The 25,533-nt window shown below is 42.9% G+C and overlaps 1 protein-coding gene across 2 annotated transcripts; it reads right to left on the bottom strand.

Annotated features, from left to right (window-relative positions):
- Nucleotides 1-781: 781 nt before the first annotated feature.
- Nucleotides 782-24,234, bottom strand: RNF5 (ring finger protein 5). Of its 2 annotated transcripts, XM_060760255.2 has the most exons (6): nucleotides 24,048-24,234; nucleotides 15,726-15,744; nucleotides 10,353-10,465; nucleotides 7,047-7,101; nucleotides 6,725-6,836; nucleotides 782-3,605 (listed from the first exon to the last, which is right to left on the bottom strand). In XM_060760255.2, the coding sequence occupies exons 1-6, from the start codon at nucleotides 24,194-24,196 to the stop codon at nucleotides 3,517-3,519; spliced, it is 537 nt and encodes a 178-aa protein (XP_060616238.1). In that variant the 5' UTR covers nucleotides 24,197-24,234; the 3' UTR covers nucleotides 782-3,516. The 2 variants fall into 2 exon arrangements, with proteins under 2 accessions (XP_060616238.1, XP_067321578.1); XM_067465477.1 differs by lacking the exon at nucleotides 15,726-15,744 and having other exon boundaries at nucleotides 24,048-24,229.
- Nucleotides 24,235-25,533: the final 1,299 nt, after the last annotated feature.

The following is a 25,533-nucleotide window of genomic DNA, read 5'->3' on the forward strand; positions in this document are numbered from 1 at the left end:
CACATAATGAGAAGACAGGAAAGCATAGAGAAGACAATTATGCTGGGGGGAAAAGAAGGAAAAAGGAAGAGGGGCAAGATGGATGGATAGCATCCTTGAAGTGACTGGCTTGACCTTGAAGGACCTCTGGCGTGGTCTGGTCCATGAAGTCATGAAGAGTTGGAAGCAACTGAACGAATAAACAACAACTTTCCCCCATACAATCAGGGCTCTGAAGTCAGAGTTGACACTGACTCTGATTCCAGCTTCAAAACAAAAAATTATAACATTAAATGCCTAGTTCATTGCATACAATCGACTCTACATCGGCTGGCATTAGCTGCACATGAGCCCCTGTGAATGTGGGAATGAATGCATGAATGAGAATGAGAGAAAAAACACGTATTTGTTTGACTTGAGAGAACATGTATCTAGGAATTTATAGGCCCTTTAGTACAACTCTATAGGCAACTTCCAGCAGAATCACATCACAGAGTTACTGGATGACCTAGAGATTTCTTCGAGGGAACATTTAATCAGATTCGCAAAAGTCAAACCTAGGACTGACTGCCTCATAGGCATTTAAGAAAGTCTTTTCAGAAACTGATCAAATAAATTATGTGTTCTATCCTTCTACATAAAGCAACATTTCACATGCCCATGATTAAATGCCTGGTTTGAGTAAGTTTTGGTGTGCTAACCCCACAGCCCTGTACACAGTCACACTTACATGCACTCAGCATTTACACACATCTACTTGTGAACAGCTCACTTTGAAAGATGCCACAACACTTGCAAATGGTTACGAATCATGGGTTAATTTAATTACAGCATTGGTTAATTTGTACCACTTTTCTCCTTTGTCACCCCCAATGGGGAGAGAAAAGCCTTTTCACAGAGATTTCTGGGCCACAAAATACTGTTATCCAGGAGAAGGATATTCCCGCAATCCCGACAATTACGTCACTTCTAGGCCCAACTGCTGTCAACACCTTAGCCAACTGGAAATGGTGGTAAAGGAAGACTGAAATACAGCCAAGATCCCAGAATTACTCTCCTTACCCTGGCAAATGACTTTATATTCCTCACCCCACATTGACAGAGTAGTTAAAAAAACAAAAACTATCAATCAAAGGGTGGTCAAGTATGGCTTTCCAGAAGTTGGACCTCAGTTGTCAGCATTCCGAACATTGGCTATGCTGGCTTAAGCAAATGGGAGTTGCAGTCCAACAATACCTGGAAAGCCAGGCTTTGACCAACCCTGGAGTATCAACTCCCCATGCCTTCCTCTGCATCTGCAAAGGTAGCGGAGTATTTACATCCATTTTTTGGGAAGCGTTATGAAGGACTCCCTTGTGGTCATCTGAGGCCTCATAGTCGAGCTACCCCAATCTCAGTCCTCTCTGGTTGTTGACCATGGAGTCCAACTGAATGTAGACATTGTGATGACAAGCCATGCTCCAGCAACAACTCTAACCCTAGTCCTCCCCGGTTGTTGACCATGGAGCCATACTGAACATGGACATTGTGGTGACAACCCATGCTCCAACAACAACCCTAACTCCAGTCCTCTCCTACTGTTGATCATGGAGCCATATTGAACATGGACATTGTGGTTATAAGCATGCTCCAAAAACAACCATAAACCCAGTCTTCTTTGGTTGTTGACCATGGAGCCATACTGAGCATGCACATTGTGGTGACAAGTCATGCTCCAACAACAACCCTAACCCCAGTCCTCTTCGGTTGTTGATCATGGAGCCATACTGAACATGGACACTGTGGTTATAAGCATGCTGCAGCAACAACCGTAACCACAGTCCTCTCTGGTTGTTGACCATGGAGCCGTACTGAACATGGGCATTGTGGTGACGAGCCATTTTCCAACAACTACCCTAACCCTACTCCTCTCCAGTTGTTGACCATGAAGCCATACTGAACATGGACATTGTGGTGACAAGTCATGCTCCAAAAACAACCGTAAACCCAGACTTCTCTGGTTGTTGACGATGGAGCCATACTGAACATGGACATTGTGGTGATAAGCATGCTTCAAAAACAACCGTAAACCCAGTCCTCTCTGGTTGTTGACCATGGAGCCAAAATGAACATTGACACTGTGGTGACAAGCCATGCTCCAACAACAACCCTAACTCTACTCCTATCTGGTTGTTGACAATGGAGCCATATTGAACATTGACACTGTGGTGACAAGCCATGCTCCAACAACAACCCTAACTCTACTCCTATCTGGTTGTTGACAATGGAGCCATATTGAACATGGACATTGTGGTGACAAGCCATGCCCCAACAGCAACCCTAACCCCAGTCTTCTCTGGTTGCTGACCATGGAGCCATACTGAACATGGACATTGTGGTGATAAGCAGGCACATAAAGCAACCGTAAACCCAGTCCTCCCTAGTTGTTGACAATGGAGCCATACTGAATGTGGACATTGTCATGACAAGCCATGCTCCAACAACAACCCTATTCCCAGTCCTCTCTGGTTGTTAATCATGGAGCCATACTGAACGTGGACACTGCGGTAACAAGCCATGCTCCAACAACACCCCACCACTTCTCTCCTCCTGACTTTACTTTAATTTTCTACCTCTGTCACAAGACTTGATGTGGCAAGAGAGATGAGTGAGGTGCCTCCCTTTCTTCTTCTTTGAAGGGTGAAAGAGGAGAATACCTTCTGCCCCATAAATTCCATTCATCCCATGGACCACTTTATGTGCAACGAGTATCCCATAAGTAGGGCTGTGGCCCACCTCCCTGCGAGGTTTGTTCGGAGCAAATAGGCCGATGCTCGCAGTCTGCAAAAAATGATGGTGGTGAAAACATGGCTTCAACTGTGGAGAGGAAAACTGGAAGAGGGAATTAGCTTCTCTGCATTCCTCCCACCCCCTGGCACCCACATTTTCTCCCAGCAACCTAGAAGCAATAGGAAACCATGGCCACACACTTTCCTCCAGCATTTTCTGCCTCTCTTCCAAGGGATAAGAAGACAAGCACCAGAACACAGCTTGGTGGCCCAGTTGGCTGCATTTGTACCATCAAGCCAATAGCTACACTCTTTGAAATGTCAATATAGGTATATTTTTAATCACTGAGCCTCTTCAAGCTTCAGAAATATTTATCTCAGAAGAGAGGCAGAAATAATTCAGCCCTACGATCATTTGGATGTTCTTGCTCTCCCTTCCAGAGAATTACCCACAGCATTATAACGGAGGAACATGGCAACCACCCTTGTTTGCACAGTCACCCACAAAGTAGCCCTATTACAAGTTTAATTCCGTGTTGCAGGGAGATTAAAGAAAAAGGTAGAGGGAGATTTGCCATGGCCGACTTACATCCCGCTGCTCAGTTTTAACCCTTCCCTGTCTCCTGCCTAGCTTTGTGCAGTTTCCAAGCAACGCCACCCTCCACCCGACAACTGCCCCAACCCCACCCCACCCCGTAATATCACAGATCGTCTATCCAGTTTTGATAGTCTTTAGTATTTAGGGCGAATCCAGTGGGGGTCCAGCCAGTCAGACACTGAGCAGCCAAAAGAAGAAGAAGATGGCAATGAAGAGGAAGAGCGAATCCTGCCAGCTTGATGGCCTGGCGGCATCGACATCTGCACAACAAAATAAACAAAGAAAAAGGTGGAGAGACACTCAGGATTAGAAGGAAAGGGCTGGTGTCCCTCCAGGTCAACTTTTATCATACGCTGCAGCCAAGATGGAGCAATGCAGGGTGACACACAAGGAATTCACATGTTCCATGAGTGATATGTTGTCCCCAATATAGTTATTGCAGAGCTTCCAGGAAAAGTGATTATTTTCTTCTGGTTTTCAAAAATGGGGGGGGGGGGGGGGGGGGATAAACTATTATTTATTTATTATTTATTGATTTACCCCATTTATATCCCGCCCTTGTCAACCCCGAAAGGGACTCCGGGCAGCCTTAAAAAGGCAACAATTCAATGCCATATATTATTACAGTGATAAATGAACAAAAAAAGTTAAAGCCAAACTCATTAAAAACATAGCTTTAAAACATCAATTGAAATCACATGATCCAAATTGTATTTCAGGGCCGGTCTAAGTCGTCATTATGTTAATTTGTAGTCTCATATTGCACTACTCCCATTACCGGCCGAAAGGCTGATCCCAGAGCCATAATTTCAGTTTTTTCCTGAAGGTCAGTAGGGATGGGGTGGATCTAATTTCACTGAGGAGGGAGTTCCCTAGATGAAAGGCCACCACTGTGAAGGCCCTGTCACTCATCCCCACCAGAGCGAGCAGGGCCTCCCCCGACGATCTTAACCTCCGAGTTGGGTCATAGAGAGAGATTCATTTGGACAGGTAAGCTGGGCTGGAACCATTTATGGCAGTGGTTCTCAACCTGTGGGTCCCCAGGTATTTATTTATTTATTTACCGTATTTATATACCGCTTTTCTCAGCCTGAAGGCGACTCATTTTGGTCTATAATTCCCAAATCCCAGCCAGTTTGCCAGCTGTTAGGATTTCTGGGAGTTGAAGGCCAAAACATCTGGGGACCCCCAGGTTGAGAACCACTGGTTTAGGGCTTTATGGGCTAAATCCAGCACTTTGAATTGTGCTTGGTAGCAGACTGGCAGCCAGTGGAGCTGATGCAACAGGAGGGATGTCCTCTCTTTGTATGCCACTCCAATGAGCAATCTAGCTGCTGCCTGTTGGACCATTTGAAGCTTCTGAACAATCTTCAAGGAGTGCTTTGCAGTAATCTATTCTCAATGTAACAAGAGCGCGAACCCCCATGGCCAACTTCTACAAGAAATGGTTTAGGGAGCTCGGCACATTTAGCATTAAAAAGAGAATGTCTACATGAGACATGATAGCTATGTCTAAATATTTGAAATGATGTCATATTGAGGAGGAGGCAAGCTTGTTTTCTTCTGCTCTAGAGACTAATGCATGATAAAATTGATTCAAATTGTAGAAAAAGAGATTCCACCTAAACATTAGGAAGACCTTCTTGATGTCTGACAGTGGAATATGCGGCCTGGGAGTGCAACAGAGTCTCCATCTTTGAGGGACTTTAATCAGACCTTGGATGGGCTTCTTTGGGAAATGCTTTAGTTGTTATTTCTGCATGGCAGGACGATGAATTGACTGGCCCTTGGGTCCCTTCCAACCCTTAAGATTCTAAATATGGCTTGACACACAAAAAAGTAACAATCAAAACCTGCCAAAATTCCCTCTTCCGGAGAGTCATTATAGGGACAGAAACCATCTGCAGTTTTTACTCTGGGAACCCTAATTATACTCCCTCTTTCACTAAAGTGGATGAAAAAGACAAGCACTACTTGCTGTCAAGTGTTAGGATCAAGGAGCGCAAATACATATGACGGGGAGAGAGAGATAGGGTAGGGCAGGGGTCCTCAAACTAAGGCCCGGGGGCCGGATACGGCCCTCCAAGGTCATTTACCCGGCCCTCACTCAGGGTCAACCTAAGTCTAAAACTACTTGAAAGCACACAACAACAACAACAACAACAATCCTATCTCATCAGCCCACACTTCCCATTAAAATACTAATAAGTTTATATTTGTTAAAATTGTTCTTCATTTTAATTATTGTATTGTTTTAAGCATTTTTTGCACTACAAATAAGACATGTGCAATGCGCATAGGAATTCATTAATGTGTTTTTAAAATTATAATCCGGCCCTCCAACAGTTTGAGGGTCTGTGACCTGGCCCTCTGTTTAAAAAGTTTGTGGACCCCTGGGGTAGGGTATAAAAAATGAGTGCCAAACTCTCTAAACCACAGAGTGGAATGATAAAGGGTTAGAGCACATGTCAAGGCAACAAGTACCTCTTAAAGTGATGTGGCTTAATGCTGGCTTTTGCCAAGCAGAAAGTGTGGTTTAATAGTAGAAATAAAAAGTATATGTGGCCCTCCAGATTTGTTTGGGTCTAGGGCAGTGGTTCTCAACCTGTGGGTCCCCAGATGTTTTGGCTTTCGACTCCCAGAAATCCTAACAGTTGTTAAATTGGCTGGGATTTCTGGGAGTTGTAGGACAAAACACACGTTGAGAACCACTGGTCAAGGGCTACAGGATCCTATAACAGAGGAAAAACGGAATAACAAAATACTACTTTTTTAAACTGAAAGAACACAGGCCATGATTCTGTGGTCACTCTCCAGGGGAAATGTATTTGTTTGTTTGATTGATTGATTTATATATCACTTTCCTCAACCCCTGGGAGACTCAAAGCAGTTCACAACAAAGAAAATGACAAAATTCAGTGCCTCACTATATAATATAATATAATATAATATAATATAATATAATATAATATAATATAATATAATATAATATAATATAATATAATATAATATAATATAATATAATATTATAATATAATATAATATAATATAATATATGTTGGCCATAGTTTCATATTGGAGGACTAGAGATTCCCAGAGAGATTATAATATTCAAAATTGTAAATAGTCAGATTTTCAGAAGTTGAACCAGCAAATGTGGAGGGCCTCATCTGAGTCATGCCATAAACAATGTGGAAAATTTTATGGCATTTCACAGTCACCACACTGCAGTCAGGCAGGAAAGGCCATGTTGGGACCTTTACGAATCCAGGAACATATCCAGGGCAATTTTTAAAAACATAATGAAATAGAGTAAGAGCGATGGAACATGAACAGTCCTTTGCAGGCAGACTTATACTACAAGCTGAGGCCAGGTTACCTGCTCTTTCCCCTGGAGCACTGTATCCCGTGGCAAAGAACCCAAAGGGAAATGCGCCGATGCCAAATGCCATGTGGAAGCCAGTTGCTGCTTCGGGGAAACCAGCCATGCCCTATGGAGGAGGAGGAGGAAGAGCAGGGAGGAAAAGAGAGGGAGACATTAACACACTGCTTCGTAAGGCAGAGTTTCCATCAGGATGAGAATGGGCAGCAGTATTTCTCCAGCTAATATAATCACTGGGAATACTGGTTAAGGGACTCTGCAAGTTGCAGAGCTTTTTAAAAACAAAAAAGCTCTGGAAATGGGACACAGTTGCACTCACCCCTCGAGACTCAGGCTCTGGGCGCTGGCCTCGTGGTCTGGGAGGTGTTTTCAACCTGTGTGAGGAGAGCAAAGTAAAATATGTATATATGTATATACATACACACTGCATAACATACCATGCCTTGGAAAAGTAGCCATTCTACCCTTTGACTTTTTTCACATTTTGTTGTGTAAACAACTAAATACTGTATACATCAACTATATTGTCACTAGTTGATTATACAGGAAAGTCAGTATTTAAGGCACATGTATTAGACAAGGTATGCTTATAAACACATACGTTGCGAGAAAATACATTCAACATGCACATTTATATACATTTCTGGATAGATAATTTTCAAAGAATTGGACATTGAATTCAAAATAGAATAGATCATAGAAGTTATGAAAGCAAAACTTAGGAGCGCCAACCAACCAACCTGCCCTTTCTGGTTGTGCTGCCTTTGTTGTTAACTGTCAAGTCAACATTGACTTACGGCAACCCCATGAATGAGAGATTCCCGAGTCACCCTGCCATCCATAGCCCTACTCAAGTCTTGCAGACATGGTTTCTCGGATTGAGTCTGCCCATCTAGAATGTGATCTTCCTATTTTCCTATCACTTTTTGATGAATTATTAGCTTTTCTCATAAGTCATGTCTTCTCATGACAAAATCAAGGTACAACTGATTCAATTCAGTCATCTTGTATTTGTTGTAGCTCAGCCAGGGGCTGATGGGTTCACTTATGATTCAGAAGGGATTGTGGGATTTTCTTGGCTTCAAAGTGATGAAGATTCAGGCCAGGGAAACAAAACTGGTTAAACAGTGATGAGCTCCAAAGTCAGATGAGCCAGAAATAACATAATTAGTTAAGGGGTCCAAGGAAGAGGTAAGTGAAATGGAAAGCTCTTCCTGATGTTACAGAGATTAGCAAAAATCTTTGTTTACAGATCAGAGCAGAAAACAAACTCCATAGGTCAACAAGATCATGTAAGGAAAATATAGAGAAAATTCATGGGAAATGACATGATTTCATGAGTGCTTATTAACAGCCAGTTGTTTACCTTAAAGTTAGTTCAGGCAACATTGGCTTTCGTGCTGGAAGCTAGGCCTGAATCTCTGGTCATTGTGTCAAATCAAGTCAGTTTTGGATTTAAGTATCCTGAAAGTTTTCTATACTCTTGTTTTATGATTCCTGCTCAAGTTTTACGAAGTATACATTTTGCTTATAGATTTATGCTGTGGTTGTGATTTTTGGCTATTCCTGGACAGTGTTACCTTTGGATTTTTATGAGAGATTTGGATTCTTGTGTGGTTATCAGATATTTCTAAAAACCTATTTGGATTATTCCCCGTCTTTCTATATTCCTGCTTTTTCATATATTTTATGTGTATTTACAACAAACCGCTTGCTTATATTCTGGACTCTTGTGTTGTGCTATTGGAACAAACAGTTTTGTGTCTGCATGTTGTTTTTGTTCTTGATGACACTACTTCACTACAAGAAGTTATTTGGCTCCCTGGCACAGTTCCCATAGCACAAAGCAACTAGTATTTTTCATTAGATATGATTTTAGGACATTCTTATAGTTTTTTTGTGCTGAATTCAGATCTGTTTATTTTTTCATGGATAGTTTTTGTCATGAGGCTAATCAAATAATTAATGCATTTACACACTGATATCAACACAATCTAATGGATATCTAATGCTTGCCTGCGTCGCAAGCACGTTTGGTGGGGACACGAGACAGGGCCTTTTCTGTGGTGGCCCCCCGACTCTGGAACACCCTCCCCAAAGATCTTAGACAGGCCCCTACACTGGCAGTCTTCAGAAAGAACTTGAAGACCTGGCTTTTCTGATATGCCTTCCCAGAATAGGAAATCTCCAATACCAAGTCCCAGAAGCACTTTATTAAAACTAAGATTGCTGCACACTGCACACTGCACTTGCCCTATAATCCTACATACCTCCTGTCACATCAGCACTTTTAATCCTGTACCCATTACTCTAGCCCGGCCCAGTTTTATTGTGTTTTAGTGTATTGTTTATTGCTTGTTGTTTATATTGCTTTAATTGTTTTTAATTTGTCTTAGGTTTTGTATTGTTGTATTGTGTGTTGAGGCCTTTGCCTTTGTAAGCTGCATCGAGTCCTTCGGGAGATGCTAGCGGGGTACAAATAAAGTTTAATAATAATAATATCAGTGTGTAAATGCATTAATTATTCGATCAGCCTCATCGCAAAAACTACAGGTGATCCAAAAAAATAAACTCGGATCTTAATTCAGTGCAAAAAACTCTACAAGAATGACCTAATATATCTGATGAAAAATACTTGTTGGCTTGTAATTAATTAGATTCTATTTATATCAGTGCATATACACATTAATTATTTGATTAGCCTCATCCCAAAAACTACATGTGACAGAGAAAAAAAAATAAACCCAGATCTGAATTCATCACAAAAAAAACCCTATAAGACCTAAAATCATATTTGATGAAAAATACTTGTTGGCTTGTGTTACACGAATATGATGTGAAATGTGCAGACTTTACAGTAATCCGCTGTAATGTACCATTCATCGCATTTTAAAAAGTTGATGTGATGGGGAAAAAATTAAGACATATTTAAAATCAGCATAAAAATTGATTTAAACTGTGCTAGTCTCATTTCTGATTATTACAAAAAGTTTGATTTTGTTGGCTTGTGTAGCCATACACAGAAAATAATCTGAGCCACATCTTCAGAAGATATTTTTTTTTAAAGGCTGAGATACATAACAGTAATAGTGTGTGAATGTGTCCCTATTAGCTCCAAGGCCATGGGACCTAGACATTTGAAATGTGGCATACATACAAAGGGACTCTTTTTTTTAAAAGTGCGAATGAATTGGAGCGTTGTGTGGTTTCTGGATTGTATAGCCATGTTCTGGCATCATTTCCTCCTGGTGTTTAGCCTGCATCTGTGGCTGGCATCAAATTAATTAATTCAGTGTTGATCTGTTACTTGCTATACTATCCTTTGTTACTAGGTGGCACTCCTCCCTTAGAGCAGAGCTTTCCAAGTATTTCATGTTGGTGGTGACACACATGCATCATTTCACGACACAGACATCCCATTTTACTAGAAAGCTGGAGGTTACGCCAACCTTTGATTAGACACACACATAAATACGAATAATAAAACACCCTGGTGCTTTATCCAATGGTTTTGAAAATATCACAAGGGGAAATGGCTTGGAGAAAATGCTACTCTAGTCTCTTAGGAGGACTACCAGAATTGCACAGAGAATGGGAATTCAGGTATGGGATGGGAAAGGTCTACCTGGGATCCTCCTGTGTAGAGCTACCACGACCATAAAGCGGGATGACTTTGTCACGGCTGATGCCTGCCTTGCACACAGGACACTCCTGACGGTCTGGCCGCGTTTCTAACCACTGTGCAAAGAAAAGAAAGCACAAAAGGGACAGGGTTGAATGTGGAGGCACCTTAATCACACTGCTCTTGTCCCAATTGGAGACTTTCAATCCTGATCCACTTCCTTCAGTACTGTTTCAATGTCATCGTTTCTCTCAGGCTCTTTCCACACAGGTGAATGAAACCCTACATTATCTCCTTTGAACTGAAATATCTGGCAGTGTGGACTCAGATAACCCAGTTCAAAGCAGATATTGTGGGATTTTCTACCTTGATGTTCATAGAATAATTGAGTTGGAAGAGACCTTGTGGGCCATCAAGTCCAAGCCCACCAAGAAGCAGGAAAATCGCATACAAAGCACCCCTGACAGATGGCCACCCAGCCTCTTCTTAAAAGCCTCCAGAGGAGGAGTCTCCACCACACTCTGAGGCAGAGAGTTCCAATGCTGAACAGCTCCCACAGTCACCAAGTTCTTCCTCATGTTCAGGTGGAATCTCCTTCTTTGTAGTTTGAAGCTATTGTTCCACATCCTAGTTTCCAGGGCAGCAAAAAAACAAGCTTGCTCCCTCCTCCCTATAACTTCCCTCACATAGTTATACATGTCGGCCATCATGTCTCCTCTTGGCCTTCTCTTGTGCAGGCTAAACATGCCCAGCTCTTTAAGCTGCTCTTCATAGCGCTTGTTCTCCAGACCCTTGATCATTTTAGTCACCTTCCTCTGGATACATTCCAGCTTGTCAACATCTCCCTTCAACTGTGGTGCCCAGAATTGGATGCAGTATTCCAGGTGTAAATATTCTGGGTTATATGGCTGTGTGGAAAGACCCTGAGTAGAATGGCAAAAGGCAACAGTTTGGTCCATTCCAGGAGAACCTAAAAGAAGCACCGACCTACTCTACTCACAGTGCCACTTCTGGTCTTTTCAAATGTCTGAGCAGGAATCGGTGGCAATGGCTGCCAGGTGCATCAGGCCACCTGAGGAGGTAGTGGTGCCTTCCCCTCTCTACTGAATAACCCTTGAATTATCTATAAACCATATCCAAATCCATAATTGTCATAGCCAGCTCAGATAGCAAGGACGAGAAGTTGCTGAAAGGACTAGCGAAGGAGATGGAGACCAGCAGCTCCCAGCAGCTTGCCATGCTTAGCTCGGCTGTGATTGAAAACAAGCCTTCAGCAGAAGCAAATACTTCTCACCAGACTGAGCAAACTCCTTTAGAGGAAGCAAAAGCTCTCAGCATTGTGAGTCTTTTGCTGTGACACTGTTGTTTCCTGGTCTGTTTGCTTTCATCCTTGGACCTGACTCTGCTGCTTCTCAATCTGTCATTCAAGAACTTCTGGTTTGACTTCTGGTAACCTGACTTTTGGCTCTGGCATCTCTGTTTATTTGAACTTTGTGCTTCTGACCCTGGAGTGAACTCTGTTTTCTAAGGACCTAAGTATGCTTTTCTGGCCCTGGACTGTTGGCATTGGCAATCTTATCTATTTCAGTGAGATTGTTTGGATTCTGCTCCCAAGAAGCAGCCCTGTTTATGACAATGATGTTGGCCCTAAAACCTGCTCTCAAGTTATACACTAGTGTATATGGTATGTTATATTTTACCAAACGTCTTGAGCTGGGATGCAAGGCTGCAAGCCAAAACATCCAGAGAGCATCTGACTGTTGTCCAGTCCTTTAAAAAGTAAGTTCAGAGTATAGATGAATGAAATTCAAACTTATGGAGGGGGGGGGGGGGTAGCTGTAAATTCTCATAAGCTAAGCTACATTGGCTATGGTAAGGGATGATGGGAGTTTCTGTTCAAAACATTTGGAGAAAGAGGAGCCCTTGGTCGCGTAGTGGGTTAAACCCTTGTGCCGGCAGGATGGCTGACTGAAAGGTTGGAGTTTTGAATCCGGGGAGTGGGGTGAGCTCCAATCTGTCAGCTCCAGCTTCTTGTGTGGGGACATGAGAGAAGCCTCCGACAGGATGGTTAAACATGCGGGCATCCCCTGGGCAACGTCCTTACAGATGGCCAATTCTCTCACACCAGAAGCAACTTGCAGTTTCTCAAGTCACTCCTGGAATGAATTTTTTTTGGTGAGACTTGCCCTTTTCCTATTACAAGTGTAAGAGGATATTGGGTTAAGCAGGCATGGTGAGAGCTACTAAATATGGTAGAGATAGAGAACTTAAATGGGTGGAAAGTCAGATGGACCCATCTTTAAGCTTTCACAGTAGGGTGGGCAAAATATGGCCCCAAAAATACATGTAATATCACTAAACGCCACCTCTAGGCTGAAAACCCCCAATTTTATCTTTTAAAAGACCTGATTTTCAAGCTTCCCTCTCCAAAAGCAGCCATAAAGTAACTGCATTTAAACTTCCCAGCTCTGCTTTACATAAACCTTGTTATACTCTCAGGAGACAGTGAAAAGTGCAAATCAAGAATACCTCGAAACTACTTTCAAGAATCCATACCAGGGCCTGTTCTCAATACAAAACCAGGAAAATATGGAGAATGGATAACCGAGTGCCTGACCATGCACAAAGATCATTTTCCCCAAAGTAACCCCATTTTGACACTCCCTGGTTTTTGGTCTCACATTAAGTCCAGTCGTATCCGACTCTGGGGTGTGGTGTTATCTCCATTTCTAATCGGAAGCATCAGCGTTGTCCACAGACACCTCCAAGGTCATGTGGCCAGCATGACTGCATGGAGTGCCATTACCTTCCCACCGGAGCAGTAGCTATTGATATACTCACACTTGCATGTTTTCGAACTGCTAGCCTGCCAGAAGCTGGGGCTGACGGCGGAAGCTCACGCCACTCCCTCGATTTGAACCTGCGACCTTTCGGTCAACAAGTTTGGCATCTCAGTGGTTTAACCCACTGCACCACCGGGGGCTCCTTGACACTTCCACTTTAAGGAAATGTACAATTTTGGAAAGGGAGGACTTTTCAGAATAATAAATGCTGAAATTATGTTGATTATACATAAGCCAAACAAATTGGGTTTAAAAGAGGGAGAGGAATATAAGAAGCATATGTTGAATATGGCTATCATCAGGGTGTTCTGAGAAGCCCAAAGGCTACAATGAGAAACTGTGTTGCATATCTGAACTAGAAAAATTCTTGTGCAAGTTTAGTAACTAAGTTTTATTAATGTTAGCGCAAATGGAAACAATGACATCTGGAAACAATGTACAGGCCTTGAAAGCTTTTAAAAATGTACACATCCTAATGTTTTCTGTTTCTATTTGAGAATAATAAAGAGATGTACATTCAACCCTCCATATTTTCTAAGATTTGGGGTGTAAGGACCCCCACATCAATAAAATGATATTTTTAATGGGAGAGAATACCTCCCCTGGAAACTCCAACTCCTCTAGTATGACTCTATAGTCAACCTCCACCAGAAGCTAATCACCTAAATGCTCTGGAAGACATAGAGATGTTTCCCCTAGGAATCTCTAGGTCCTCCAATATGACTCCATGATCAATGGCAATTTGTGGATTTGATTAAAATCTTTAGGTCCTCCATTGTGACTCCATGGTCAACAGAAGAGGATCATGGAGACATATTGGAAGACTTAGGCAGTGGTTTTCAACTTGTGGGTCCCCAGGTGTTTTGGCCTACAATTCCCAGAAATCCCAGACAATTTACCAGCTGTTAGGATTTCTGGGAGTTGAAGGCCAAAACATCTGGGAGCCCACAGGTTGAAAACCATTGACTTAGAGGCTCCCAGAAGGAAGGTTTTAATCAACTCCATGAATAACCAAGTCTGCCAATAATGCAGGTGTGTCTGGCAGGGACAAGAGACAGGGCCTTCTCAGTGGTGGCCCCTCAGCTGTGGAACTCCCTCCCTAGATCGGCACCCTCCCTCCTGACTTTCCAAAAAAAGTAAAAACTTGGCTCTTTGAACAAGCTTTTGGAAATGCAACATAACAGATAAACATGAAACTATGAAAGAATGAAACATGGAACAGCTTAGATGATACCACTGGAAAATGAGATTAACTGAAGACATTGGCGATATGTTTTATTGGGTATTTTGTATGGATTTTTATGATGTTTTCTCTAAATGTTTTTAATTGTATTTATGACTGTTGTGGCATCAAATTGCAGCCAATTTGTAAACCACCTTGAGTCACCTTTGGGCTGAGAAAGGCGGGATAGAAATAAATAAACAAACAAACAAACATTGCCCTTAAATTCTGGGCACTTTATAATAGAATTGTGTAATTGTTGATTTGCCCCATCTTGAGATCAAATTCTAATTAAAATATATATCATATTTAATTAAATTAAGAACACATACATGTTTCTGCAAGCAATGAATTATTAAGTGATACAAAAGGTAAACAAGGCACAGGGTTCTCCCTGTAACAATGATGAGCTTAGAGATCGGAAAGTTACCTCAAATTCCTCAATGACTATTCTGCTTGAAGGATTCTGGTATTGCAAGAAAGGTAATTTCCCAATTAATGTGAAGCTAAAGGCCAAAAGTAAGGAAGAAAAAAAGTCACTCTCCTTCCGTAGTGAGCCTTTGGCACCTGTTTTTGATAGAGGCTGAATTAAGAACTGGGGATGTTTAACTTGGAGAAAAGAAGTTTGAGAGAGGACAGGATACCCACATTTAAGTATTTGGAAGGATGTCACATTGAGGAGGAGGCAAGGTTGTTTTTTGCTGCTTTGGAGACTAGGACACAAAGGAACAATGGATTCAAACGGCAGGGGAAAAGATTCCACCTGAACATTACGAAGAACCTCTCGGTGGTAAGAACTGTTTGGAAGTGGAATATGCTGTCTTGGACTCTCCTTCTCTGGAGGTTTCTAAGCAGAGGCTGGAGGTCCATCTCTCAGGAGTGCTTTGACTGTCTTCCTGCCTGCCAGAATTGGGTTGGGCTGAATGGTCCCCGTGGTCTCTTCCAACTTTATGATTCTATGAAAAAACATGCCCTGTTGTTTACTTTTCTCCCTCTTTCTCATGCTTTTCCTTTGATCTTGAGCCTTGTACAACTGTTTGATAAAGATATTCATCCTAATGACGAGGGCTCTGTTACTTAAAGCTGAGATGTAGAGCAGCCATTGGGCTGTTTATCAAGTCTTCTAAGTGAGCATGAACACTGCTAACTCTAGCCTTGTAAAAAGTCTGGCTCCATTGAAAGGACTCAATCTTCCGGAGATCTATTCAGCCACACCGATGACCAAATCCTGATAAAACCTTATGCTTTCCCCCAACCAGCCCCAAGTCCCAGGTCCCAAAGAATATGATGCAAAGACAAATAGAGACTCACCTGATGAAGACAGGGCCAGCTGGAGAAAGAGAGAAAGGGGGGGGGGGAGAGAAGAGCATTAATTCTTTGTTGCTTGGAAGAGATGCCACTTAAAAGAAATCAGGGTAAATTATACAGCATGAGGGAGAGAAGATAAGCTGATCAAGACTCATAATCCTACACAAAGATATACAGTCAACCCTCTCCATTCACTTAGTTTAGGGCAGCGTTTCTCAACCTGGGGGTCAGGACCCCTGGGGGGGTTGCGAGGGAGTATCAGAGGGGTCACAAACACCGTATTTTCTGTTGGTCCTGGGGGTTCTGTGTGGGAAGTATGGCCCAATCATATCGATGGTGGGGCTCAGAATGCTCTTTGACTGCAGGTGAACTTTAAATCCCAGCAACTACAACTCCCAAATGTCAAGTCTAATTTCCCCAAACTCCACCAGTGTTCACATTTGGGTATCTTGAATATTCGTGCCAAGTTTGGTCCAGGTCCATCATTGGTTGAGTCCACAGTGCTCTCTAGATGTAGGTGAACTACAACTCCAGAACTTAAGGTCAACGCCCACCAAATCCTTCTAGAGTTTGCTGTTGGTCATGGGAGTTCTGTGTGCCAAGTTTGGTTCAGGTCCATTGTTGGTGGAGTTCAGAATGCACTTTGATTGTAGATGAACTATAAATCCCAACAACTACAACTCCCAAATGACAAAATCAACCCCCCCCCCCAACCCCACCAGTATTCAAATTTGGGCGTATTGGGTATTTGTGCCAAATTTCATCCAGTGAATGAAAATACATCCTGCATATCAGATATTAACATTACGATTCAGAACAGTAGCAAAACTACAGTTATAAAATAACAACGAAAATAATGTTATGGTTGAGGGTCACCACAACATGAAAAACTGTATTAAGGAGTCATGGCATTAGGAAGGTTGAGGGGCACAGGATCCCCTGAAAAAAATACCACATTTGTATTTTTTTTGTACCTGAGAGAACATCTCACTAGGATTTCCTAGGTCTTCCAATATGACTCTTTTTTTAACCTTCTAGAAGCTGAACATAGGATTACACTGGAGGACGTAGAGATTTCGAGATAGAACCTTATTCATCAAATCCATGAATAATAATATCCACAAAAATCAAAGCTCTAAACGTGGAGGGATAATTGTATTCTTAAGGACCTCAGTTTGACTAGATACTCTAATAAGCAAATGCGGGAGAACCTGTTGTTCTACAGTTGTTGTTGGGTCCCATTTCTTATCAGCCCCAGCCATCATAACCAAAGGTCAAAGATAATAGGAGATATAGTCCAAACAACATTGAGAAGGTCATCATTAGCTTCTTCCCTAAAGAGAATTAGCTTTTATGACAGCTTCTTGGTCACAGTGATCTTCATGGATAATGCATATTCCTAATTCATTGCATAGTTAAAGCAATGGTATTCCCCGTAGTAACCTACAGATGTGAGAGCTGGACCACAGGGAAGGATGAGTGAAGGAAAATAGATGCTTTTGAACTGTGGTGTTGGAGGAAAGTTCTGAGAGTGCCTTGGACTATGAGAAGATCCAACCAGTCCATCCTTCAGGAAATTAAGCCCAACTGCTCATTGGAGGGAAGGATAGTAGAGGTCAAGATGAAGTACTTTGGCCACATCATGAGGAGACAGGAAAGCTTAGAGAAGAGAATGATGCTGGGGGAAATGGAAGGAAAAAGAAAGAGGAGCTGACCAAGGGCAAGATGGATGGATGGCATCCTTGAAGTGACTGGCTTGACCCTGAAGGAGTTGGGGGTGGTGATGGCCTACAGGGAGCTCTGGCATGGGCTGATCCATGAGGTCACAAGGAGTCAGAGGTGACTGAATGAATAAACAACAACAATTCTAGGTCCAATACTACTACACCACATTGCTGTTGTCTTTTACTGTTGTTATCTAACCCATATAAAACATCAGCTAAAAGATACCACTTCAAATGAGATAAACTAAACTGGGTGATGTTCCTATAATTTTTTAAAGAAACCCTTCAAGTGAAATCAGGTGGAGTTTGGACTCTCAAGAGTGAAAACTGGAGGCCTCTGGTCCCTTTAAAAATTGTGCATCTGCTATATCAGTGGTTCATGGCCTATGGATCCCCTAATTATACTCTCTCTTTCACTAAAGTGAATGAAAAAGACAAGCACTTTTTGCTGTCAAGTGTTAGGATCAAGGAGCACAAATACATCTGAGAGGATGGAGAGATGGGGTAGGGTATAAGAAATGAGTACCAAACTCTAAATCACAGAGTGATAAAGGCTTGGAGTACATGTCAAGGCAACAAGTACCTCTTGAAATGATGTGGCTTAATGCCAGCTTTTGTCAAGCCAGAAGTGTGGCTTAGCAGGAGGAATGAAAAGTACTGTATAAGTGGCGCTTCACATTTGTTTGGGTCTAGGGCAGTGGTTCTCAACCTGTGGGTCCCCAGATGTTTTGGCCTTCAACTCCCAGAAATCCTAACAGCTGGTAAACTGGCTGGGATTTCTGGGAGTTGTAGGCCAAAACACCTGGAGACCCACATGTTGAGAACCACTGTGCTATATGGAAATCCAAACTACTCCAAAATCCCACACCGTCCACATGAATTTATTTATTCATTTATTTATTTGCCATATTTATATCCCGCCCTTCTCTACACCGAAGGGGACTCAGAATAGCTATTACATAGTAATACCTCTGCGTTCTGATGGCATGATATATGCAAACTATTACACGGTGTATAAATTATCTTCTGGCTATGTGTTTATGTTAAACTTAAATGATTTTTGTGTTCAGGCTATAGTCCTGCCTCCAAGAGACCTGACTCTATGTGCACCTTCAAGTCACCTATAGCCAGAAAGTCTCCAAAAAGGAAAGAAAAACTTGCAAGTAAAAGAACACACAATAAGTGCCGATCACTGGTTCCTTGGAAAACAATAATTTCCACACACTAACATCAGATAATCCCAGAAGCACTGTTTTTTCATATGTGAGCAAAAATGCCTTCAAGTTATCCATCAAATTATACTGGTTCCAGGAATTTCATAGGGTTTTCAAAGGCAATGAGGTGGTTTTGCCTAGTCTCAATGCTAGTATGTTTCATTGCACTCCTTTCCTTGATTGCTGCATTTATGTGTATGTGAGTGGGACTTCTTGGTGAACGTGACCACATAGTTGCCTTCAAAGGCTTGCACTAAGGTCACTTAGATCAATGTTGGATTCCAAAAAAAACCAAAAAAAAAACCAAACAAAACAAAAACAAAAATCTGCCCACAATAAAAGGTTTCTGAATGTCACCTAGTGGCTGTTATATGTATTTACATCAATCTCTCTACAGTGTTTTTTTTTATTATTTACTTATTTGTGTCATTTATATGCCGCCCTTCTCACCCCGAAGGGGACTCAGAGCAGCCTACAAGTCATATGTACATACAACATACTATATTATTAGCATAGTACTAATACATCATTCATAATATTAGTATTATATAATATTATATTGTTGCTGGGGGAGGGGCTCTGATGTCACAGGAGACAAGATGGAACTCTTTACTCTGGCCCGAGTGGCCGTTGTCAACAGTGGGATGCATTTTTAGTGGACTCTGCATAAGACGCACTTCATAAAAAAAATCAGATTGTTTAGCAAGCCTCGTAATTGCTGATTTATTATCAGTAAATGTTTAATTTCAGAGATGACTCCCATGTTCAGAGCGCTCTTCTAGTCCCACCAATGACGAATCTGGACCAAATTTGGCACACAGACTGTAACGTCCCCCCCAAGACCAGAAAAGACTGGAGGGTTTTTAAAAGGGGGGGGTGACCCTGGATTTGGGAAATTATAGTTCACCCCATATCCAGGGAGCTCTGTGACTCCCACACACAACAGATCTCAACAAAATCCAGCACACATACCCAACATGATCAGCTTTAAGTACTTGCAGAGTTTCGACGGAACTGACCTTGGATGTTGAGAGTTATAGTTAACCCACCTCAAAAGAGCACCAGGAACCCAAATGATGGTGAATCTGGGCCAAACTTGACACACCCACCCAACACAGCCAACTTTGAATATTAGTGGGGATTGGAGTGGAATTGACATTAAATTATGGGAATTGTAGTTCACCCACATCCTTATTTCTTTTCTAATCAAAGCATTCATGGAAACAATGACTATTCCTTGTAAACAACCTACAAAAGGAATAACTTGGGCATCACCGGATAGCTAGGTTAGTATACTTGGGGTCACATGAAAATTTCTCTGCATAAGAGTGGAAAGGGGCTGTGAGTGGAAAAGTTTAAGGAGCCCTGCTGTTAGGTACCACTGCTGGATATTTTTGCAAGGAGGGGATAGATGGGGAGAGTCTGGAATGAGTGCACCAGCTAAGAAAAATGGGGAGGCGGGCTGCTGTGGTTTTATATGTTTTTATGGATGTAATCTGAATTATTTTTAATGCTAATGATGTTTAATACTGTTTAAATATGTGTATATTTTAAATTGTATGCTTTTATGTCAAACTGCTTTGAGTCCCCTTTGGGGAGATAAAGCAGGATATAAATAAATATAATAATAATAAAGCTAGGAAATTAAATTAAAAGATATGTGTGTACATTCAGTTCTCCACATCCCCCCCCCCCCCCCAAATGAATATGAAAAACAATAAATAGAGAGAACATGTCTCTAGGAATCTTTAGGCTCTCTACGGCCAAACTGTGCTGGCAACTGAGCATATAATTGCTTTAGAGTCCTATAAAGATGTTCTCTCTAGATCTTTCAGAGTGAATGGGGAACACTGACAACAGAGTCACACTGGAGGACTATGAGAGAAAATGTTTACTCAAATCCATCAAAGCCAAATTCACAAATAAGGAGGGACAACTGTATAGGCCTTATTGCATGGGCAAACTTCAGCCCTACAGGTGTTTTGGACTTCAACCAATTGTGCTTTCCCTGCATGGTAGGAAGTTGGACTAGATGGCCCATGTGGTCTCTTCCAACTCTGAATCTATGATCCTATGACAAAGCCCACATGAAATGTATGAGAGTTTATTTGGATGGGAGAAACATGTTAAACTTCAATATGTAATTTCTTATTTAAGCGATGGCTGGGTGTAAAATAAAAGGGATTGAGAATGGGTTGGATAAACAAACTGGCAGAATCAAAAATAAAAATAAATATCCAATTTATGATGCTATGACATTTTGTAAAATTGTGATGCCATTTGGCATGTTATTGGTCAACAATGGCTGGTACCAAGAATAACATTTAGGTATATTCTTTCAAATTGTTCTGATAGTTATTTACATTTAATATGAAAGGGTTTATTTAAAATCCTTTTGTTGTAATATTTATTTATTTGAAACATTTATATTCTGCCCTTCTCATCCCAAAGGGGACTCAGGATGGAGCACTACATATATATGGCAAACATTAAATGCCGGGACACAAAACCATAAATATATACAAACATTAAAAACACTTATATTCACATTAAAAGTTGCTTGAAAACCATTTCAGAACATCATTTTATTACTGACTCGTTGCACTGCCCCAAAGGCTTGGTCCCATAGCCAGGTCTTCACCATCCTTCTGAAGGACAGGAGGGAGGTGGCTGATCTAATATTGCCAGGAAGGGAGTTCCATAGCTAGGGGCAATCACTGAGAAGGCCCTGTTCTCTTGTCTCCGCCAAACACACCGGTGACGAGAGCACAGTCACAGGTGCATTTGACGAGGACGAAAGCAGGGCCTCCCCAGATCTTAGTCTTTGTAATGGTTCATAAAGGGAGATGCGTTCAGACAAGTAAATTGGAATTCAGAGTGCTCTTAGATTGCAGGTCAACTATAAATCCCAGTACCCAACTCCTATAAATAATGGTGATTTCTCCTCAAACCTCTCTAGTATGTTCAGTTGCTGACCAATTCCTCTGTTTGCTGTGTGCCATAGAAAAGAACTGTCGTTGTTTGTTGTTGTTCATTCGTTCAGTCATTTCCAACTCTTCATGGCCTCATGGACCAGCCCACGCCAGAGCTCCCTGTCGGCCATCACCACCCCCAGATTTTTCAAGGTCAATCCAGTCACTTCAAGGATCCCATCCATCCATCCTGTCCTTGGTCGGCCCCTCTTCCTTTTTCCTTCCATTTTCCCCAGCATCATTAGCTTCTCTAAGCTTTCCTTTCTTCTAATGATGAGGCCAAAGTACTTCATCTTTGCCTCTACTATCCTCCCCTCCAATGAGCAGCCGGGCTTTATTTCCTGAAGTATGGATGGGAAATAGATGGAGAAAACATGGAGGCAGTGACAGACTTTGTATTTCTAGGTGCAAAGATGACTGCAGACGCAGACTGCAGGCAGGAAATCAGGAGACGCTTACTTCTTGGGAGGAGAGCAATGACCAATCTTGATAAAATAGTGAAGAGTAGAGACATCACACTGGCAACAAAGATCCGCATAGTCAAAGCAATGGTATTCCCCATAGGCACCTACGGATGTGAGAGCTGGACAATAGGGAAGGCTGAGTGAAGGAAGAAGAATGTATCTCCTTCTATGTCCCACCTCAGAGTTTAAGATCTGCTGGGGATGCCCTGCTCTCGGCCCCACCTTTATCACAAGCGAGGCTGGTGGGGACGAGAGACAGGGCCTTCTCGGTGGTGGCCCCTCGCCTGTGGAATGAACTCCTGGGGGAGATTAGATCATCAACATCCCTCCTTTACTTTCAGAAGGAAGCTAAAAACCTGGATGTGGGACCAGGCCTTCGGGTAAGCTGGCAGATGGACAAAGATAACCAATGACGACCAGAGTAGGAAAGGATAATGATGATGCTAGATGGATCATGGACTATGAATTGGCGAACATGATGATTTTATTGCTGCTAGTATATTGTTTGATTGTTTTAATAAGTTATAATTGTTGACATTATATGGTAAATTTGTGTATTGTATATTGTACTGTATTTTATGAATTGTCAGGCATCGAATTGTGCCTTTTTTGTAAGCCGCCCTGAGTCCCCCCTAGGGGGTTGAGAAGGGCGGAGTAGAAGCACTCCAAATAAATTAATTGGAGGAAAGTGTTGAGAATGCCTTAGACCACGATAAGATCCAGTCAGTCCATACTTCAAGAAATAAAGCCCGACTGCTCACTGGAGGGAAGGATAGTAGAGGCCAAGATGAAGTGCTTTGGCCACATCATGAGAAGAAAGGAAAGCTTAGAGAAGACAATGATGCTGGGGGAAATGGAAGGAAAAAGGAAGAGGGGCCGACCAAGGGCAAGATGGATGGATGGTATCCTTGAAGTGACTGGATTGACCTTGAAGGAGCTGGGGGTGGTGACGGCCAACAGGGAGCTCTGGCGTGGGCTGGTCCATGAGGTCATGAAGAATTGGAAACGACTGAACGAATGAACAACAACAAACAACAACAATTCTTTTCTATGGCACACAGCAAACAGAGGAATTGATCAGCAACTGAACATACTAGAAAGGTTTGAGGAGAATTCACCATGATTTATAGGAGTTGGGTACTGGGATTTATAGTTGACCTGCAACCTAAGAGCACTCTGAACTCCAATTTACTTGTCTGAACGCATCTCCTTTTACAAACCATTACAAAGACTTAAGATCTTCTGGGGAGGCCCTGCTTTTGTTTCCGTCAAACGCACCTGTGGCTGTGCTCTCGTCACCGGTGCATTTGGATGGATGGGATCCTTGAAGTGACTGGATTGACCTTGAAGGTGCTGGGGGTGGTGACGGCCGACAGGGAGCTCTGGCGTGGACTGGTCCATGAGGTCACGAAGAGTCGGAAACGACTGAACGAATGAACAACAACAAATGGACTGGATAGATCTTCTCGCAGTCCAGAACATTCCTCCAACACCACAGTTCAAAAGCATCTGTCTTCCTTTGCTTATCCTTCCCTATGGTCCAGCTTTCAGAAAAGAATAGGAAAGGGTTAAGGGAGAGGCAGTGGGCGGGGTTAATCAAATTCCACACCAATGGAGAGAGTAAGAAACACTGGGATGTCTGTGGTGGAGGAAACACATGGAATCTTGGATGAAACTGTCCCCATATGAAAGCCTTCAATATGCATTTAATATGGTGACAACCTCAAAGCAATGATTCCCTGAGCCTTTAAGTGTTTTGGACTTCATTTCCCAGAAGCCCTCCCCATTGGCCACAGAAGCAAAGGCTTCTGGGAGTTGAAGTCCAAACCTCCCTGCTGTTGGGAATCACTGTGATAAAAGGATACTCCACCTGCACAAAATGAAGGGGATGCCAGTATTGTTATTTACAGTGATCCTGGCTCCCATCTCCCCCCAGCCACGCCCCTCTCACCAGTACAGGTGGCCACAGAGCCCAATCACTGCTTCCCTCGCAGGTTCCAGGCAGATATTGCATTCAAACGCGCTCCGGTCACGGTTTGACCCCTCCTGCTCCCCGTCCGGAACCCCCGGACCCGTCCCAGCCGCTGCAGCCGCCGCCATCTTCCGCCCTCACTTAAACTAAAGGAGGGGGGCGGGTGTTGTTGGAAACGCCCGCTCTTCGCCAATTGATCCTCTCGGCCGTCCGTCACGCCGTGCCGACATCTCATTGGGTGACGCCTCGGTCAATTGTGGCCTCTGGCGACGCGGATTGTGCACGTTCGAGGGAGTCCCGCCCACGGCGCTGTGTGGGGAGCATGAAACTTTTCTCATTGGCTGCGTGGGTTGACTCGCTGCTTTGTCATTGGCTGGGGAGTCTCAGCGGCCTGCCTTCGTCGTCCAGAGAGCAAAATATGATGTCATGTGACTAAAGGAAAAAGGGGGAGGGAATAGAAGAGGCGCGGCTTGATTGATTGGATCGTAAGCCTCTCATACGCCACGGAACAAGGGATGTCGGGGGTGGGGCTATCCTCTAAAGAGACGAAAGCAGTCGCCTGATTGGTCTACATGGACTCAGATTGGGGCGGGACTAAGCTTGATTGACGCGTCGGTGGCCCAATAGTGACACAAAGGGGTTGTTTTCGGTCGAATTGGTCTACATGGACTCAAATGGGAGCGGGACTAAGCTTGATTGACGCGTCGGTGGCCCAATAGTAACACAAAGGGGTTGTTTTCAGTCGAATTGGGAGCAATACTGAGCTGGACGCCTTTCCATGATAGCAAATAATCGAAGGAGGGGAAAGGGCATTTCCTGCCTTGGCCTGGATTTCTGATCAATTCCAGCTCCTTTAAAGCATACAGGCCCATTGGGCCTCTATGAGTAAAGGCTCTCCAGTGAGACTGTAGGGCATGCATGGGCCAACTTGGGTCCTCCAAGTGTTTAGGTGTTTTGGTGGGCAGGAAAAGAGATTTAGAGATGGGCTCAAAGCCAACCTTAAAAACTCTGAACTGGGAAGCCCTGGCCCTTGCACACTCCAGCTGGAAGTCGGCTGTGACCAGCAGTGCTGTAGAATTTTGAACAGGCACTAATGGAGGGCAAATGAGAGAAACATGCCAAGAGGAAGGTGCGTCAAGCTGATATCGAGCTAGAATTTGGAGGCTTCTGCCCAGGAGAGAGGAGCCCTTAGACCAGTGTTTCTCAACCTGGGGGTCGGGACCCCTGGAGGGGTTGCGAGGGGGTGTCAGAGGGGTCACCAAAGACCATCTGAAAACACAGTATTTTCTGTAGGTCATGGGAGATTCTGTGTGGGAAGTTTGGCCCAATTCAATCATTGGTAGGGTTCAGAATGCTCTTTGATTGTAGGTGAACTACAAATCCCAGCAACTACAACTTCCAAATGTCAAACTCTATATTCCCCAATTCCATCAGTGTTTGCATTTGGGCATATTGAGAAGTCGTG

This window comes from Anolis sagrei, chromosome 2 (assembly GCF_037176765.1).
Source record: "Anolis sagrei isolate rAnoSag1 chromosome 2, rAnoSag1.mat, whole genome shotgun sequence".
In the NCBI taxonomy this organism is placed as follows: Eukaryota; Metazoa; Chordata; class Lepidosauria; order Squamata; family Dactyloidae; genus Anolis; species Anolis sagrei.

What these genes read in the sequence shown, in the direction of transcription:
- RNF5 (XM_060760255.2), bottom strand. Translation starts at nt 24,196, where the DNA reads ATGGCGGCGGCTGCAGCGGCTGGGACGGGTCCGGGGGTTCCGGACGGG. An exon ending in CAGAGCCTGAGTCTCGAGGG is followed by an intron (nt 6,837 to 7,046) that starts GTGAGTGCAACT and finishes CCTCCTCCATAG; the next exon opens with GGCATGGCTGGTTTCCCCGA. An exon ending in TGCTCCAGGGGAAAGAGCAG is followed by an intron (nt 3,606 to 6,724) that starts GTAACCTGGCCT and finishes TTTGTTGTGCAG; the next exon opens with ATGTCGATGCCGCCAGGCCA.